This window comes from Chiloscyllium plagiosum, chromosome 2, assembly GCF_004010195.1.
Source record: "Chiloscyllium plagiosum isolate BGI_BamShark_2017 chromosome 2, ASM401019v2, whole genome shotgun sequence".
Classification (NCBI taxonomy): Eukaryota; Metazoa; Chordata; class Chondrichthyes; order Orectolobiformes; family Hemiscylliidae; genus Chiloscyllium; species Chiloscyllium plagiosum.
In genome coordinates, this window is record NC_057711.1 from 104268383 (window position 1) to 104288832 (window position 20450).

General features: G+C 38.6%; 1 protein-coding gene across 1 annotated transcript in view; it reads left to right on the forward strand.

Moving 5' to 3' along the window:
- dnah6 (dynein, axonemal, heavy chain 6) overlaps positions 1–20450 on the forward strand; it is a 341236-nt gene that overhangs the window by 286515 nt on the left and 34271 nt on the right. The window contains exons 69-73 of the mRNA XM_043705917.1: positions 2007–2145; positions 5552–5671; positions 8007–8128; positions 10423–10552; positions 14955–15082. Coding sequence (XP_043561852.1) covers positions 2007–2145; positions 5552–5671; positions 8007–8128; positions 10423–10552; positions 14955–15082 — 639 coding nt within the window. The remainder of the gene's footprint in view (positions 1–2006; positions 2146–5551; positions 5672–8006; positions 8129–10422; positions 10553–14954; positions 15083–20450) is intronic.

The following is a 20450-nucleotide window of genomic DNA, read 5'->3' on the forward strand; positions in this document are numbered from 1 at the left end:
AATACAATCAAGGCTTGGAATATAGTGCGGCAAAATGAGGGTAATTCACATAAAACATCCCCCTATGCACCGATAGTGGGAGCATGGGGATTCCAACCGGGGTTAACAGATGCCACTTTTAAACTCTGGAGATCCAGGGGTATCTCATGTCTTGGGGATTTATTTAAAGATGGGGTCCTGATGTCTTTCGGACAGCTGCGTCAGAAATTCGGATTACGCAATGGAGACCTCTTTCGATACTTCCAAATTCGAGATTATATACAGAAGAAGACTATGTTATTAGATAGTCTTTATAAATCCGATAGAGAATGTAGTGTCCTACGACCAGTGGGGGTATCTTCCGTCAGTAATATTTATCATTTGCTACATGATGAAGTATCGGGAGATATGGATGATCTGCTTAAAACATGGGATCAGGATCTGGGACTAGAAATCTCCACAGAAACGTGGAATGATATCTGGGAAAATGCTAGAAGAATTACTATTTGTAACAGAACCCAGGCTATCCAGCTGAAGATACTTCATAGGGCCCATATAGCACCGGTTTGATTGGCAAAATTTAAGGCAGGAGCATCTCCAATGTGTCCTAAATGCAAAATAGAGGTGGGCACTCTTGTACATTGCTTATGGACCTGTCATAAGATCCGTAGATATTGGACTAAAGTAGCAAGTACCCTGACAGAAATGTTAGGAACGGAAATAAAAGTGGACCCCGTATCTCTCCGCTTGGGCTTTTCGAACGTTCCCTCCCTGGACACGTACGGGAAGAGACTATTTTCTATTCTTTCTTTCTGTGCAAGGAAAAATATTTTGATGAACTGGGTGGCGGAGGGCCCCTCTGGACTTTCAAATTGGCACAGACTAATTATGGAATGTATTCCCCTTGACTTCCTTACAAATATGGTGCACCGAAAGACCGAATTATTTTATAAAATATGGCAGCCCTTTTTGAATTACATAAATACAGATATTTCGGCTATCCTAACAAGGGCTTTTATTTAATTGAGACTACAGACCTGGCTGGTCCGCGGCCCCTCGGGGGAGGAATCCCGCACGAATACGGGTCTTATCATATCTGATGTTAACACATCCCGAGCATGTAAGAGACTTAAATATACACCCTGGTTAGTTGTAGGTTAGATTAGTAGATAGTTGAGTTTTGTTTGTTTGTTTTTTTTTTCTTTTCGGTTATTTTTTTGTTGTTTTGTTTTTTTTTGTCAAATTTTGGCTATTGTATATTTGAGTTAATTGTATATCAATGTTTTTATCTGAGAGTTTTGTTTATTTTTGTAAACTTGTAAAAATGTTAAATTTCTAATAAAAATATCTATTAAAAAAAAATAAGGTGAATAGCAAAGATCTTTTCTCCAAGGTAGGGGAGTTCAAAACTAGGGGGCATTTATTTTAAGATGAGGAGAGGAAAGTGTAAAAAGTACATTGGGGGGGCAACCTTTTGACACAGAGAGTAGTCAATGTGTAAAATGAACTGCTAGAGGAAGTGGTGAATGCAAGTACAGTTACAACATTTAAAAGACATTTGGTTAAAGTACATGGAGGGCTATGGGCCATATGTAGGCCGGTTGGACCAGTTTAAATTGGGAACATGGTCAGTATCTTTGAGTTGGATCAAAGAGTCTCTTTCCATGCAGTATGACTCTTTGCTACAGGTCATTCTGCTATAACATGCGTTTTGTATAACATGAATTCGCTATTACACGATTGACGAACTGGGGACACAGTTTCTAAACTGTACAGTTTTCAAGCATGTATTGGTTATAATGCGATTCCGACCCCATTAGTTTAAGTGGTGCTGCTATCACACAATTTTCTTTTAACATAGGATTGCACAAGAACAGAACTACCACATTGTAGCAGAACTGAGTTTATGACTCTTAGATGTTTGTTTATTGACATGACCTGGTTTAATAGTTGGGTATAAAATGCATTGATACTCTGTTAAGTTGTCTATCTTGTGCATCAAATTATGTTGTAGTATATTGCTTTAGGAAAGGAAGAAGTTTGGTCCACTGGGCTGGAATATCTGTTACGAGTTTAGTGATAGTGATCGAGAATGTGCTCTTCTCAATTTGAATCTCTATTGTCAAGGAGGAATTGTCCCATGGGATGCTCTGGTGTACATTACTGGTAAGCACTTATTCTTTACTATTGCTGGGCATATTTTATCCTGAAATTAGCATTGTGTAAAAATGAAATGTATTTGACCATATAGATAGCGTTATCAGTAATGTTTTACAGAAAAAATATAAAATGAAAATGCTAGAAAATAGGAAGCAGGTCAGATAGCATCCATGAAATATAAACAGTGATCAGAAAGCTCTGATTGTGGATCATCAACCTGAAATGTCAATTCTGTTTCTATCTCCTGACCTCCTGAGTGTCTTCTGTCATTTTCTGTTTCTATTCAGGTTTTCCAGAATTTCAGTCACAACCATGACATCTCAAAACAAGTGGCAAATTGCCCAGGTATGTCCTGGCCACAAAAAAAAACAGGACAAATGCAATTCATCAAATTACTGCTATCCAGTTCATTTACACTTAGTCACAAACAAATTGATGAAAATTGTTATGAAAAGTGCATAAATGGCACACTCTGACACACTATAAGTGCTGAGTTTAGAGTCTGCCAGGATATCTGGGCTCTAGACCTGATTACAGCCTTCTTGGAAACCTGGATAAATGTGTTGAATTCCTGAGGACACATGAACATAACCACCTTTGACATCAAAGCATTGTTGACTGAATTTGAGTTCTAGGAAACCAGCAAAAATTAATTTAATGGGAATTGATTGATTGGAGCCCTATCTGGCAAAGATAAAGGCAGTGATGGTTATTGGAGGCCATTTTTGTCAGCCCCAATGCTATATGAGTTCCTCAGGATGATGTCATCCGCTGAATCATTCTCAATGACATTACCTCCTTACCACTAAGCACTCCATCTGTATCCTGTGTTCTACCTTGTCGATGTATGAGATCTGATCTAAAATAGTGGTGTTGTCAGTAAACTTGTAAATTGTTACTTTCATTTCATCAGTTGCTGTTAATTTCTCTTTCGATATTCATCCTTTTACATTGCAAATTCTGCGTCCAGATGATGTTTGACAAAGATGATGAGGTCCACTAAACATAATATAAAATAATGCACACTGACTATCAGGCTTTTCTGTCTTCCTTTTCATTAAAAAAAACTTAGAAACATTTCTGGGCATTTTAACTAGGTGTTGTTTTAAATCATAAAGAACCTTTCAAATGCATTTAAAAGTTGTCAGATGCATTAGAAGATAAGAACCTCAGAAGTTGGAGTAGAGTAGACTATTCAGCTTTTCAAGCCTGTTCTGCTATTCACTAAGATCATGGCTGCTCCGACTGTGGCCTTCACTTTTATACATCCATCCACCATAATTCTCAGTTCCCATGCAACTCAAATCTGCCTTACTCAATCTTGAATGTATTCATTCAAACAGCCACTGCTGCTGTGGGGGTGAGAAATTCCTCTTCAACTTTATCTGAAATTAGAGACTCCTTATTTTGAAATTTTATTTCCTAGTTTTATATTCTCCCATCAGATGCAACATTGTATGCTATCAAGTCCCTTCAAGTCAAACCAAATCAGCCTCCCTATCACTGGATTCGTAACACAGTGAAATTAAAATATTCCATAACTTTCAAATTTGCTGAGTTAGGCTTTATGAATAACAGATCTCGGACACCAAGTTTATAACTTAAATATAAATTTAACTGTTTTATTATGAATGTCTATGATTTCTTATGACAAGGATTCTTTTCTCAGAATGTTTACCGAGTCAATACTGGAGAATAACTAGAAAGAGCAAAATGTAAAAACAACTTCCCAATCTGACAGTTCTGAAGCAAAACTGTCTTCTACTCAAAAACCCAATTAACACAAGTTCAGTCTGCTGTTTTTTTTTCTTTTCCAATGTTCTCTGTGCTTGGCTGTCCAATACCAATCCTCCCTTGATTCACCAATTAAACGTCAACTAACTGCCAGTCCCTAATTATAACAACAGCTCACTGTCAAATCATCCACAGGGTTCTTAGAGCAGTAATAAATCTACTTTACCTTTTCAGGTCAGTTCTCAACAACAAACATCCATCTTTTGTATTCATTTTATTCTAAAGCAAGCTGCTATTCAAAGTTTAAAGTTCAATCCTCAATTTCAACTCTCAGTTCAAAATAAAAAATGGGAAAAATAAAAAAAAATGATCAAGGCCTCAACACAGTCAAAAAATTATATATTTCAAATAAAATCAATTATTTGTTTTCAAAAATCCAACGAATACAGGAACAACCTGCTCAAATTTAAACCCATCATCTTCGGAATAAATATCTTAAACTTTTTCTGAACTTCTTCAAACGCAGGATATGTTTCTTCAAGAGACCAAAACAGCACACCACATTCATGACATAATCTCACTAACATCTTGTCCATTTGTACTAAGACCTTCTTGATTTAATGCTCCATTTGTCATGCAGTTAAGGCATACACTTCATTAACTCCCTAATTATTTTCTACACATGTATGCTAATTTTAGTGATTTATGCACACCGGGGGCAGCTAGATCCTTGTATACCAGCATTCTGCAGTCTTTCCATTTAAACAATATTCTACTTTTCTTTCCTTCTCACCAGGTGGACAACCTACATTATTTCCCACATTATACTTGATTTATTACATTTTTGACAACTCAATATATGTAGCATTTTTCGCTCAAAACCATAGGGGCCTGTAAAGTTAGAAAACATTCCACTTGCTGGTAAGATTGAGAACTAGAAGTCCCAGATATATGGTAATTAACAATAGAAATAACAATGACTTGGGAAAAATATTTTTGTTCAACAAATACTTAAGAACTGGAATGCTTTGCCTAGTGGATTGCATGATGCAAATTCAATTGAGGAATTCCAAAAGGGAAATGTGCAAGGTTACAAGAATAGGCAGGCATATGGGACTGGGTGAACTGCTCCAGAAGAAGGTTCTCACAGACGTGATGGGCCTAGTGTAAACATTCTTTGATTAAATGATGTACATCCCTTTTCTGACTGTGTCCTCCTTATAACTGGCTTTCCTCCTGATCCTTATATATTCATCAAATTTGATGGCAATGTTGTCAGTCACTTCATTTATTCATACAGATTCTAAATAATTGAAGCTCCAGCATTGATCTCGGTGGCATTGTACTAGATCCTCTTTGATATCTTGAAAAAAATCAATTTATTCCAACTCTGCTTATTGTTAGTTAGTGAATCCAAATCCATGTTAATATAGTATCCTTAATACTAAAAGTTCTTATCTTGTATAGTAACCCTGTATATGGCATGTTATTTACATGCCTATTGGCAATCCAACTGCAACACATCTACTGGTTTCCATTTTTCTGATCTGCTTGTTACATTCTCAAAGAATTCTAATAAATCTAAAATGTATATCAATGGATGATGGTAGACGACCATTTTATTTTGTTTATTTGCTTGGCCATTATAACATTTATTTACTTGAATTACATTGAATAGGTGAGATCACTTATGGAGGTCGAGTCACAGATGCATGGGACCAACGATGTCTCCGCACTATCTTAAAACGATTCTTCTCGCCTACCATTCTGGAAGATGGATATAAGTATTCAGGATCAGGCAAGTGAAGTTTCTAAGTCCTAATGATGCAGCTTCTTCATCTTTAGCAATTTGCAAAGATTCTTGTTAATTTTTTTCAAGCATCTGCTTATTTAGCCTTTTTTAAAAAATCATTGACTAACATGTTATTGATATCTTAATCAGAGGCCCAACATATTACTGTGATACTGTAAACGTAATTTAAAATGTTGGGATCTCATCTTGAACTTTTTTCTGGACGTTATTAGCATGTTGGGAATTTTTAAAATTAATCCTTGGCATATGAACATTACCGACATCACCAAATCAACCTCACTATCACTGGATACACAATGCAGTAAAAACAAAGTATTCAATGACCTTCAAAATTACTCAACTGTTACTAACTAGACTTTACAAATTATAGATCTATGACACCAAGCTTATATCATAGACAAAAAAAATTATTATTAAGAATGTAACTTTTGTAGAACACAAATAAACAACTAGGCGACCTAATTAATATCTACAATCTAAGCAAAGTTAAATTCACGACTTTAACTCACAGTTCCAAACCAAAATTTAAAAGAAAGAAAAATAATGATGGTCTCAGCACTTGTAGATGCACGTATTCCTAAGTGTCTGCTGTTCTTGTTCTTCTAAATGATGGAGATTGTAGGTTTAGAAAGTGTTGGTGTAGGACTCTTGGAGATTTTCAAGAGAAAGTAACCATGAGTGCTAAGATATTGCATGATATTTTACATAATGGTATTAATAAATTGTGTAATTGAGAACCATGTTCTCTGAATATCATATAATTTAGCTGAAATGCAATTTGCCCTGCAGTATCAATGTTAAGCTGAAATCAGGCATAAAACCCATTATTTACCAGTCCTGACACCATATTGGATTGAGTATCACCAACATGATCTATAAATGCACAGGCTCAGAAATGGGTCTCTGACTCTAAAGTATGAGCAGTGCAATCCAGTTCTATCCTGATGTGACTGACAGACCTTATACTGAAAACATTTAATTTCCTTTGTAAGATTTGCAAGGAAGTCCACTTTCAGGGACAAATGGAAAGTGAGAAGAAGTCCAACCCAATATTGTATTAGGTGATTTTCTCACAAGCAGCCATACTTTGTAAGCCTGATGCGAGTTGGAAACTGGCTGAAATGAAGATCAAGATTGAAGTGCAGAAATTTTGCTGGAATGAGGTTGGGAAAGGGATTTATTGAACAATTAACACTCTTTGCATTATTGACAGGAAAGAGAAGGGATTCCAGGGTCCTGCTATTAAGGTCAATGAAGCCCATTAAAGACTCCTCAAAGCAAGGTCTATCCTATATCTATTTCCTCTTTTCCTCTGACCTGTTTACCCAACTCATTATACTCATTGAGATTTCATCCTGACACTGCCAAATCACCACACCCATCCCACCTCCAGCATATCCTCCCACTCCAGCTTCAACAAAACCACTGCTGTGAACTTGATGCAATCCCATCAGTAACCAGTCTTCCCTGGGACCAGAGAATTACTGATTGCTTCATGGACCAGTAGCTGTCAGAGGTGTAACCTCATTCTCAGGTTTGGGATGGAAACCTTCCTCTGAACGAATCAACACCTCAACAGTATTAAATGGCTGCAGGGTGACACCCCTGGGCAGTAGCAGTGTCACCCCAACTTTTTCTGTTAATATGGTTGGAACTCCAATACTACGTAAAGTTTTGGCCAGTTTAAAAGCAGAACTAAGAGTACAACCTATCAACCAAGATGGAAGACCCACCAAAGCTTTCCATTCAGACAATTGCTTATACAGCAATTCAAATTCACTTTGTCTCACAAGTTTTTAGCTACTTTCAAATCTAAGCGTGATTATTCCTGACATTTAGAACACCAAATCTTCATCTACACAAATTTCTTCAGTTGCAGCCACTCTGACCGACAGAATACTACCATTTCAATGTTTATGTGCACATAGTACCATGTTTATACAGCATGCATGTTCCTACTCGGACTTACTATCTGCCATCTTAACAATTGCTCACAGAGAAGAGGAAACCATTTGTTTCCAAATTTTAACCCCAAATGCTGAGTAAGACACAGATTTGAAATGAACCTTTCCAGAGATACTGCCTACTAAGGATTTCCAGCATTTTACAGTTTTAAAAGAAACTTCCAGTATCTGCAGTATTTTGTGTTAGAATCCTTTCTCAATGTGCAAAATGTCTTATTTCATACCATTTATAAATTAAGAATGTTGTTTGATTATTGAAGAAATGCCAAATGTTCCACCATCAATTATTTACTCTGCTTAACAATGAGATTGATTAGTTGTATTGTAATACAATTGTTCAATGTTCTGTATCTCAGGAACTTACTTTAGCCCTGAAGCAGACAGCTTGTTGGCGTACAGAGAATATATTGAAAGCCTTCCCTTGATTGATGACCCGGAAATATTTGGGATGCATGAAAACGCTAATTTGGCTTTCCAGGTTTGTATTCAGTATGTTGTGCTAATATGATGATCTTACTAATGATTTATAATAAAAATAAACTCAGCTTATGTAAAATCATAATAGAATTGTATTCTTCAAAGCAGCATAATTCTAACAAGTCACAAGGCAGTTATTTTTGTGACAATTATATGTTGTCACTTTGGTGGTGATAGAACAGTAGTCTTTTTTTTTTGCTGACCTGATCGATGAAGTCCATCAGCAACTTTCTTTTCATTGTTTGAGTGTTGCACACTATAGCGCAACTTTACTCAGTGAACACATGCTTCAGTCAAAGTGAAAAATATCAGAGAACACATTTGTATGAGGACTAATAGATATGATGTATAAAGTCAAATCTGTAAATAAATCATAATTCTGAAGAATGATAACCAATATCTTAGATTGGCATAGGAACCTGTGAACAACCTGCAATAAGAATGATAATTTCATAAAGGGCAGTATTGTCAATTAGTTCAGACTAAAGGGCAAATTTCAGCGTAAAAAATCCAATTTCTTCTTAGTAACTTTTTTTTCCCCAATAATTTGTAGTTAAAGGATGAAAATTATGCTCGGTATAGTAAGTGTAGTTTGGAATTGAAAAAACTATTAAGGAATTTGTGCACCTACAAAATGCCTTGTGTCGGATTTTTCTGATCTCAGTTATGTGCAATGCAGACATATTTGATACTTCAGTAGAAAATAGAAACCCAATGAAATTCAACTTACCTCATCTACCTTCCAGTGCCTTACATGACATCACAGTAGAAAGGATACAGGATCTTACATCTTCAGATCCTGCTACTGTCGCCATCTTAGATTGGTTTGGCTATGTTTCCAGGTGATCACCATATTATGTTGTTGTCGTCCTCCACCTGCACAATTTGAGATATCTTGAGTAGATTCACTGCCACCAATCCTCCTTGTTGGCATGAGTCTAACTAATTTGAACCGTGCAGGGATGGATGCCCATGTGACATCATAAGTAGAAGAACGACACAATCTTGATGTACAGAGAAAGGTTTCTTATATAATGCTTAATAACTAATTACATTACACCCGAGAGACATCATGGTCTGTTGTGAAATATTAAGCTCAATTTACATGCAAGTTCACACCATTACTAAAACATTTTCAAATAACATTGGTAAGCACAGATTTCTTACATCTTGGTTTGTGCTTAGCGCCTCCCAGGAGCAATCCTTTATAACCTAGTATGCAGAGCCTATCTTATGATGCCAGTTAACCCTTTCAGGTACTAACTGTCTTACAAAACACAGAGGAAATTCATGGGCTGTTGCCAGGAAAGGAGAATTTTAGATGGGTGGCAAAATGTGGTGGCTGGGCTTATTATCTTTTGATGCAGATGTAAGTGAGGTGCATGCAGATGTAAGTGAGGTGTTTCAGAGTGGACTGATGTACAAGGACACCTAGGTCTTGTTGCACCTCCACGTTTCCCAATCTATCCCCATTTAGATAAAAATCTCCCTTTTTTTGCTACTACATTATATTTGACCTACTGTGTATTTGTTTTCTCAAGAAAAGACTTAGGAGCGAACAATGTTGCAGTGTAAATTTAGTAATATGGTATGAGCAATGGGAGAACCTTCTCTTATGCAAAACATGGAAAAACTGTTCACAAAAATAAAAAGGTTCAATCAATTTGACTGAAGTTTCAAAAGAATTTGCGAAGTTGCTTAGTAGGGAATGATCTTAAGTAGTCAACAAATTGGTAACTTGAACGTATAAATTTAGCAGTTGTATTAAAAGTACAAGAGGAGAGGACAAAGTTAAAATTCTCACAACCCCAGGTTATACTCCAGCAGGTTTATTTGGAAGCACCAGCTTTCGGAGTGCTGCTCCTTCATCAGATCAACCACCTAATCAAGAGCAGTGTTGGAAAAGTCATTTCAGCCAATGGCTCATTAAAATGAATCACTGCAGTTACGTATTGAAACTGACTGAAATATATATAAGTCAATAAGAAATTAATCAATTGTAAAGTAGCTAAATTAAGAAGAATAAGGCAAAGAAGATTACATTTGAATAGATAGTGGGGTAAGAAGTTAAATAATTTCCTTTTGTCATTAATTTTCTCATCTTGTAGTTTTGAGTAGTTCACACTGACTGCCTTCAAATTTTATTGATGATACAATAAATCACATTTTAACCTGCATGAGATTTACATGGTAATTATTAGTATCATATCAAATTCTTTTCTGAAAATTAAACTCTTTTCTGAATGTAAGTGTTCTGAAATTATGTGTAATGTATCTGTTCATTACTTATTACAGCGGAATGAAACTAATAACATGATAATAACAGTTCTTGAAGTACAGCCCAACATTATGGCACGTGGGACTGGCAAAAGTAGTGACGAAGTTGTTCACGAATTAGCAGATTCCATTCTCTCAAAGCTTCCAGGTAAATGCTTAAATATTTACTCATAAACTGATGTACTTATTAGTAGAGCTTGTGTTTTAGAAATAACATCATGAATTTGCATGAATATGCTCTTCAAAAATCCCTATGATCAAATCTGCTATGTTCCTTCAGAATAAAATAAATGTTATTGCAAAATATTATTTTCATTTGTGAAAGAAAATAATTTCCTCTTTAATCCAACAAAGTTTGAAGAAATGCTGTATAGTAAATTATTTTAAATAAAAATCTTACTGAGTCAGTTACAAAACAGTATTCAATGGTAAAAAGGGATTTTTACATTTATTTTGTGTTCTTTCTTGTTTTCAACCCACTTCACTAACTTGCTCCTATCTATCTCTATAACATCCTCTGGTTCTTCATCTCCGGCCTTTTGACCAATTGTGATTGATTTTTTTTTATGCCTTCAACTGTCCAGGCACGAAGCTAGGGAAATTCCTCCTTAAACATCTCGCTGTGTGTGTCTCTCTCTCTCTCTCTCATATACACACACTCTCTCTCTTTCTCTCCTTGAAGTGCGTTCTTTAAACCTACAACTTTTGCCAAAAGAATTGGTAACAATCTGCCAGGATTGTTCTGTGATGACTTGATCCAATATCCCCTAATATTTTTGCCAAACCTTGCCAAAGGTTTGTCTGCCTCAGATTTAAGATTAACAATTGATGTATTGTCAAGAGAAGTCAAAATTTCCACCACCCTCGTAATACATGCACATTATATCTGCTTTCTCACATTCAATATTGGCCATTATTCCAAATAAATGATCCAACAACTCTTTAAACAGTGATTCAAGCAGTTCCCCTCCCCTCCACAGTGTTTCCATCACATCAACATGCCACAATTCAGCTGCAGTGAGATGCCAGCAGTGATTCTGAAAATTTTACGGTTAGTGAAGTACACATTTTGTGTTGTGGGGTAGGTTGGATGAAATTGGAGATACTATTTAACGGAGCATGTCAGTGAATTACTGATTCCCATAAGAGCGAATCTAACCATCACCACCTACCTAACCATCAATGGCATCACAGTTACTGACGATGAAATAGTGTAAATGAGTGACAGTGAGCTGAGCAGCCAGTTCTACATCACAAATCACATTGGCTCCTTCTATTTCTAGCTTATATGCCTACTTCTAAGTACAATGTCCAAAAGCATCACTTTCCACAATGTATACTGATGAGACTCAACTCTATCTCACCAAGGATTTTCTTGACCCCTCCACTGTCTCTCACTTGTTTGACTGCTTCATTGGCATTAGCTGCAAAGATCAGAGCATCCCTGTAACATAGACATGCTGTTGAAGCATGTTATCATGCATTCAAACATCAAAGTCTCTCTATTTGATCTTCGTTCCTTAGCCACTGATTCCATCCCTCTCCCTGGTGAATGAGGCTTGGTGGTGTTTTTGAAGCTGAATGAACTTCTGAAGGTGGAGTGGATAGGTGGGTAGGAAGATGGACAGGAAGGTCAGCTCAACAATGGGGTGCCGAGTTGGAGGGTTGAATCTGAAATGAGTTGGGGAGGGAGGGGAGATCTGCTCCACACTCCCCATTGACGTATCACAATCACCTCCCATCTGCATCCGCCTATCACTATCCTACTTACCTTCCTCCAGCCCTACCCCCATCCCCTATTTATCTCTCAGCTCCCTTCCCCTTCCACATTCCTGATGAAGGGCCCACGTCCGAAACGTCGCCCCTCCTGCTCCTCAGATGCTGCCTGACTCACTGTGCTTTTTCCAACGCCGCACTTTTCAACTCTGACTCTCCAGCATCGATACAGCCTTCACTTTTAGATTATATTAGATTAGATTAGATTACAGTGTGGAAACAGGCCCTTCGGCCCAACAAGTCCACACCGACCCGCCGAAGCGAAACCCACCCATACCCCTACATTTACCCCTTACCTAACACTACAGGCAATTTAGCATGGCCAATTCACCTGACCTGCATATCTTTGGACTGTGGGAGGAAACCGGAGCACCCGGAGGAAACCCACGCAGACACGGGGAGAACGTGCAAACTCCACACAGTCAGTCGCCTGAGGCGGGAATTGAACCCGGGACTCTGGCTCTGTGAGGCAGCAGTGCTAACCACTGTGCCACCGTGCCGCCCAGCTTCTTCTAGCTGGACCTGATTCCCAAGTTTCCCACCATCATTCTCATTGTGTGGAATGTTCATGAGCCTAAAATATCAGTGAGATTATGCTTTTGCCTACTCGATAGAGCGTTAGTGAACATTTCAGACTGCCTTCTGTTTTTATGAATCAGCACCCATTTTGATTGTAGCTGTGCTGCTCAGAAGAGAGTTAAAATCACACACCACCAGGTTATAGTCCAACAGGTTTATTTGGGAGTACTTGCTTTCAGAGTGCAGTGCTCCAAAAACTAGTACTTCCAAATAAACCTGTTGGATTATAGCCTGGTGTTGTATGATTTTTAACTTTGGCAAAAGTGAGGACTGCAGATGCTAGAGATCAGAGTCTAGATTAAAGTGGTGCTGGAAAAGCACAGCAGATCAGGCAGCATCCGAGGTACAGGAAAATCGACGTTTCAGGCAAAACCCCTTCAACAGGATTCCGGATGAAAGGCTTTTGCCCAAAATGTTGATTTTCCTGATTTTTATCTTTGCCTAATCCAGTCCAACGCCAGCATCTCCACATCTTAGAACAGACACAAAGCATGAGGGAAACTCTGTTTGAAGAGTCGCATACTCCTAGAATTTCTTGTTTGACAGGCTTTGAAATGTAAAGGAATGTGAATTTTGTTTCAATAGTTTAAAACAAGCTAATTGTAAATTGGATATATTTTAATTTCAATGGTTGATTATAGGGTTCTGTCCTACAAATAGAAGTTGACCGTTACATTAACCACTATGGTCTGAATGTTGACGTGCATTGTAGTACTTTTATCCAATTACAAAACAGTCATAATACATTTAAAACCATAGAAAGGTCTGGGGTATTATTTTGTATGCGACTTAAATTTCTAGCAGTCATTAGCTTTGGAAGTGAAGTGACTTTGAAAATGGCAGGTCTATTGGATTATATAAAGTTTTTTTTTAATAAACCATTTAAAAGACACCCTGAGGGAACCCAGCATGGGTGAACAGCGACAAAGGATACATTGGGAAGGATGTAAGGAAGCAAAAGGATAAAGAGGAGCAACAAGGAATCAGAGGCATATACTTGGGCATGCGACTATTTGGGTAATGGATGGCAGAGAGATACAATGCTTAGCACTGTTGCCTCACAGCTCCAGGGACCAAGTTCGATTCCAGCCTTGGGTGACTGCCTGCGTGGAGTTTGCATGTTCTCCCTGTGGCTGTGTGGGTTTCAGCTGGGTGCTCTGGTTTAGTCCCTTTGACCATCATGCTGTGCTTTCTGCCACTCAAACAACTCTGGATTCAATTAGCTGAATTTCCTTGGTTCCCATGTGCTCTTACCTTTGCTGTCAGTATCCCATGCAGGACCTCATCAAAAGCCTTACTGGAGTCCAAGTAAACTACAGTTGATGTGTTGCCCATGTCTATATACCTTGTTACCTCTGAAAAATTCAATTAAGTTGGTTAGACATGATGTAATGAGACATAACAAAGCCAAGCTGACCAGTTCTTGTTTAATCCCTCTCTCTCCAAATGCTGATTCATTCTGTCCCTCAAAATTGCTTCCAGAGATTTTTCCACCCTGAGGTTACACTGATTGGCCTGTGATTTCCTAGTTTATCCCTTAATTCCTTCCTTAACAACAGTACCACATTGACTGTCCTCCAGTTGTTTGGCAACTCTCCTGTGACCAGAGAAGAACTGAAAATTATTGGCATGCACACCTTGCTATTTCCTCCCTTGCCTCACTCTATAGACTGGTTAAGTTTCATCTGGACCTAGAGATTTATCTACTGTTAAGCCTGTCAGACCTGTCAGAACTTCCTCTCTGTCTATGCTATTTTTTTCGGTATATAATGGTCCTTCTCCCTGATTTCTATACATTATTTCTCTCAATAATGAACATCAACAGAAGGTATTTGTTTAGAAACTTACTGACATCCTCTAACTCCATATGGTCTTTAATGATTTCCTTAGTTATCCTTTATCCTTAATGCACTTGTAAAATTACCTTGAATTTTCTTTTGCTTTTTCTTCCATTATTTGTTCATGTTCCCTTTTTTGTTTCCCTAATATCACTTTTAAGTTTCTCTTTGCACATTCTGTAATTCTGTCTAACTTTTGCCATTTTGCGATCTTGGTTTCTGCCTTAAGCCTTCTCTTTTATCCTTATCCAATCCTGAATATCCCTGTCAAATTACTGCCTGGCCAGCCAAGTGCAAAATTGCTCCTGAGGTCTACAGAAAATGCTTCTTCATTGTTTTTTTCAAATATTATTTCAGAAAAGCTTGACCTTGAAGTTGCAATCGAATCCCTATTCGTCAGAGATAAAAAAGGACGCTTAAATTCATTAACCACTGTTCTTGGTCAAGAAGTTGATCGTTTTAATGGTCTCCTGGTCGTCTTAAAGGTAAATAACCGATCTGTAAATGATTATTCAAACATACTACTCTTACATTCTTAATGAGAAAAAACTTTGTATGCATGAAAACTGAGCCTGTTCTTGTATTTAGTTGAAGGCAGCATTAATTTCAACACAAAGAGAAATTGCTGGAAAATCTCAGCAGGCCTGGCAACTCAAGTGCTGAAGAAGGGTCACTGGACCTGAAATGTTAACTCAGATTTTTCTCCACAGATGCGGCCAGACCTACTGAGATTTTTCAGCAATTTCTGTTTTTGTTACAGATTTCCATCGTCCACAGTTCTTTCATTTTAAAATTAATTTCAACATGTTACGCTGTCTTATCTTTAGTTCATTATGTCTTTGTTAATTTTGCACACTATTTGTGGGCGGCACGGTGGCACAGCAGTTAGCACTGCTGCCTCACAGCGCCAGAGACCCGGGTTCAATTCCCGCCTCAGGCGACTGACTGTGTGGAGTTTGCACGTGTATGGGGGGGTTGCGCTTCGGCGGGGCGGTGTGGACTTGTTGGGCCGAAGGGCCTGTTTCCATACTGTAAGTAATCTAATCTAATCTAAACTTGTTCAAAATAGATTTGAGTCATGAGAATGAAAGGCCTAGATCTACTGTTGCGCATCCACATAATGTGACGCACATATACATGTTTCCATGCATTTGCATTGCAGTCTTTCACAAAATTTCATATTTTTAGTCTTCAATCTATTTACTTGATAGCATTACAAACGTGTACACTTTCATGACAAAGCTGTGAACTACAAAACAATGTTCAAGGATGTAATTAAATGTAACCCACTTTATTGTAATGATTGATTCTGCATAAAATTATCTAGTAACAGTTGCAGTAACCTATAATATTGCATCATGTGATCCATACGTCTCTGATTGTGTTTTCGAGATCCTTGCAGGGGAGGGGGAGCAGCTCCAAGTCTTGGTCCACATAGGCACCAATGACATAAGTAGGAAGAGAGATGGGGATTTAAGGCAGAAATTCAGGGAGCTAGGTTGGAAGCTAAGAGCTCGGACAGAGTTATTATCTCTGGTTTGTTACCTGTGCCACATGCTGACAAGGTGAGGAATAGACAGAGAGAGGAGTTAAACACGTGGCTACAGGGTTGGTGCAGGAGGGAGGGTTTTGGTTTGTTGAATAATTGGGGCTCTGTCTAGGGTAGATAGGACCTCTACAAACAGGATGGTTTTCACTTGAACCAGTGGAGTTCCAAGATCCTGGGGGGGGATGTTTGCTACTGCTCTTCAGGTGGGTTTAAACTAATTCAGCATCCTATCAGGGGATGGGAAGCTAAATTGTAGTTTGAGTATAGAGGAGGCTGAGAAAGTAGGACGGTCTGAAATAAGTTTTCAGGGTCACAAGGGCACCGGCAAGCAAGAAATTGATTTGAGGTATGTCTGTTTCAATGGCAGGAGCATCTAGAATAAGGTGGGTGAACGTGCAGCATAGGTTGGTACCGGGATTTCAATGTTGTGCCCATTTCAGAGACATGGATAGAGCAGGGACGGGAATGGTTGTTTCATGTTCTGAGGTTTAGATGTTCAGTAAGAACAGGGAAGGTGGTAAAAGAGGTAGGGGTCTGGAATTCATCGAGGACAGAGGGCGGCACGGTGGCACAGTGGTTAGCACTGCTGCCTCACAGCGCCAGAGACCTGGGTTCAATTCCTGACTCAGGCGACTGACTGTGTGGAGTTTACACATTCTCCCCCTGTCTGCGTGGGTTTCCTCCGGGTGCTCCGGTTTCCTCCCACACTCCAAAGATGTGCAGGTCAGGTGAATTGGCCATGCTAAATTGCCCGTAGTGTTAGGTAAAGGGGTAAATGTAGGGTAATTAGGTGGGTTGCGCTTCAGCGGGTCTAATCTAATCTAAAAAAAACTATGGCTGCAGAAAGGACGCCTGACGACTCGTCAACTGAGCTAGAATGGGCTGAAATTAGAAATAAGAAAAGAGAGGTCTTCCTGTTGGGAGTTTTCTATAGGCCTCTGAATAGTTCCAGAAATGTAGAGGAAAGGATAGCAAAAATGATTATCCATAGGAGCAAGAGTGACAGGGTAGTTGTTATGGAAGAGTTCAACTTCCCAAATATTGACTGGGAATACTATAGTTCAGTGCTTTAAATAGGTCAATTTTTGTCCATTGTGTGCAGGAGGGTTTTCTGACACAGACCACATTAGATTTGGTACTGGGTAATGAACCTGACCAGGTGTTAGATTTGGAGTTGGGTGAGCACTTTGGTGATAGTGACCACAATTCAGTTATGTTTAGCGATGGAATGTGATAGGTATACACCGGAGGGCAAGAGCTACAGCTGGGGAAAGGCAATTATGATGCAATTAGAGTAGATTGAGGATGCATAGGATGGGGAAGGAAACTGCAGAGCATGGGCGCAATAGAAATGTGGAGTTTATTCAAGGAACAGCTACTGTAAGTATGTACCTATCAGACAAGGAGGAAGTGAGGAGCCGTGGTTTACTAAGGAAGTTGAATCTCTTGTCAAGAGGAAGAAGAAAGCTTATGTTAGGATGAGATGTGAAGGCTCAGTTAGAGCGATTGAGAGTTACAAGGTATGTAGGAAAGACATCGAGAGTGTGATGCTAGAAAAGCACAGCAGGTCAGGCAGCATCTGAGGAGCAGGAGAATCGACGTTTAGGGCAAAAGCCCTTCAACAGGAAGCTAGGAAAGACCAAAAGAGAGAGCTAAGATGAGCGAGGAGGGGACATGAGAAGTTGTTGGTGGAAACCCTAAGGCTTTCTATATGTGTATAAGGAATAAAAGAATGACTAGAGTAGGATTAGGGCCAATCAAAAACAATAGTGGGAAGTTGTGAGTGGCGATAGGGGAAGGTCTAAATGAATATTCACACTGGAAAAAGACAATGTTGTTGAGGAGAATACTGAGAAGCAGGCTACTAGACTGGGTGGGATTGAGGTTCACAAGGAAGAGATGTTAGAAATTCTGGAAAGTGTGAAAATAGATAAATCTTTTGGGCCAGATGGGATTCTTCCTAGGTTTCTCTGGGAAACCAGGGAGGAGATTGCCGAGCCTTTGGCTTTGATCTTTATGTCGTCGTTGTCTACAGGAATAGTAACAGAAGACTAGAGGATTGCAAATATTGTTCCCTTGTTCAAGAAGGGGAGGAGAGGTAACCCTGTTAATTATAGACCAGTGAACCTTACTTCAGTTGTGGGTAAAGTGTTGGAAAAGATTATAAGAGATAGAATTATAATCATCTAGAAAGAAATAAGTTGATTAGGGACAGTCAACTCAATTTCGTGAAGGATAAATTGTGTCTCACAAACCTTATTGAGTTCTTTGAGAAGGTGACCAAACAGGTGGATGAGGGTAAAACGGTTGATGTGGTCTATATGGATTTCAGTAAGGCATTTGATAAGGTCTGTCATGGTAGGCTACTACACAAAATATGGAGGCATGTGATTGAGGGCGATTTAGCGGTTTGGATCAGAAATTGGCTAGCTGAAAGAAGACAGAGGGTGGTGGTTGATGGAAAATGTTCATCTTGGAGTTCAGTTACTAGTGCTGTACTGCAAGGATCTTTTTTTTTTAGGTTCACTGCTGTTTGTCATTTCTATAAATGACCTGGATGAGGGCGTAGAAGGATGGGTCAGTAAACTTGCGGATGACACTAAGGTCAGTACAGTTGTGGATAGTGCCAAAGGATTTTGTAGGTTACAAAGGGACATAGATAAGCTCCAGGGCTGGGCTGAGAGGTGGCAAATAGAGTTTAATGTGGAAAAGTATGAGGTGATTCATTTTGGAAGGAATAACAGGAATGCAGAATACTGGGTGAATGGTAAGATTCTTGGTAGGGTAGATGAGCAGAGAGATTTTGGTTCCATGTACATAGATCCCTGAAAGTTGCCACCCAGGTCGATAGGGCTGTGAAGAAGGCATACGGTGTGTTAACTTTTATATTGGTCGAGGGATCGAGTTTCAAAACCATGATGTCACGCTGCACTTGTACATAATTCTGATGCGGCCTCAATTGGAGTTCTGGTCACTGCATTATAGGAAGGATGTGGAAACTTTGGAAAGGGTTCAGAGGAGATTTACTAGGATGTTGTCTGGTATGGAGGGAAGGTCTTATGAGAAAAGGTTGAGGGACTTGAGGCTGTTTTCGTTAGAAGGAAGTTGAGAGGTGACTTAATTGAGACATATAAGACAATCAGAGGGTTAGGTGGAGTGGACAGTGAGAGCCTTTTTCCTTTGATGGAGATGGATAGCACAAGGAGGCATAGCTTCAATTTGAGGGGTGATTGATATAGGACAGATGTCAAAGGTAGTTTCTTTACTCAGAGTAGTGGGGGCATGGAACTCCCTGCCTGCAACAGTTGTAGAGTCGCCAACTTTACGGGCATTTGTATGGTCATTGGATAGGATATGGACGAGAACGGAAGTGTCGGTGAGATGGGCTTCAGATTGGTTTCACAGGGCGGCACAATATCGAGGGTTGAAGGGCCTGTACTGTGCTGTAATATTCTATGTTCTATATGTGATTCATACATGGATTTAGTTTTGCACATATCCTGTGAAAAGTATAGAACAATCAGTAGCATCTTATTCCTATAGAAAATAAATCCATAATTATCAATGCAGAATTTTTATGCGTCGCAAAACACAATGTTGATTTCAAAATCTAATTGTGGAATTTCACCTATGTCTGAAGGCTAACCTAGAATACCTAATATTCTTTCACGAGCTCCACTTTGATAAACTGTGTAAATGCAATTATGTCCAATATTGCTTGCTGCTTATTACCAAGAGCAAGGGAAGGATATATTGATAAGTGAGCCACCATGCAGTTGGAAAGAAAATCAGAGAAGGGTCTCTCTCCCCTCCTCTCTCACCAAGTTAGAAGAAGTGTTAAATTTAAAATAATCAGAACAGCAATCAAAGCATAGTTTATGTTTGGTCTGAAGCAATCATTGTGTTACTATGAAAGAATAACCTTCCAAAATGACTTTAATTTACTTGCTCGCATAATCTTTATAAACTAACATTTTTAGATTCAGTATTTGCTAGGGGGACGATCTACCAATCAATTTTTATTGATTTCAAGTTGAAAATTCTGAGAGTAAATTCTAAAGTCTGTGATAATAGTGTAGAATAATGTGAAAAAAATCCCTCAAACCTAGCATACTAGAATATCAATATTTCATGCCACTAAATGAAATCACACTTTGCAGGATGATGTTTCTGGCTATTTGGAAATAATGCAAAAAATTTACAATATGTTTATAAAACATGGATTCATAGAAAAAACCTTTTTATAAGGATAAACTGAAGATTAAAGATTTTTAATGGATTTTGTAAGTGTTTCATTTTAGAAT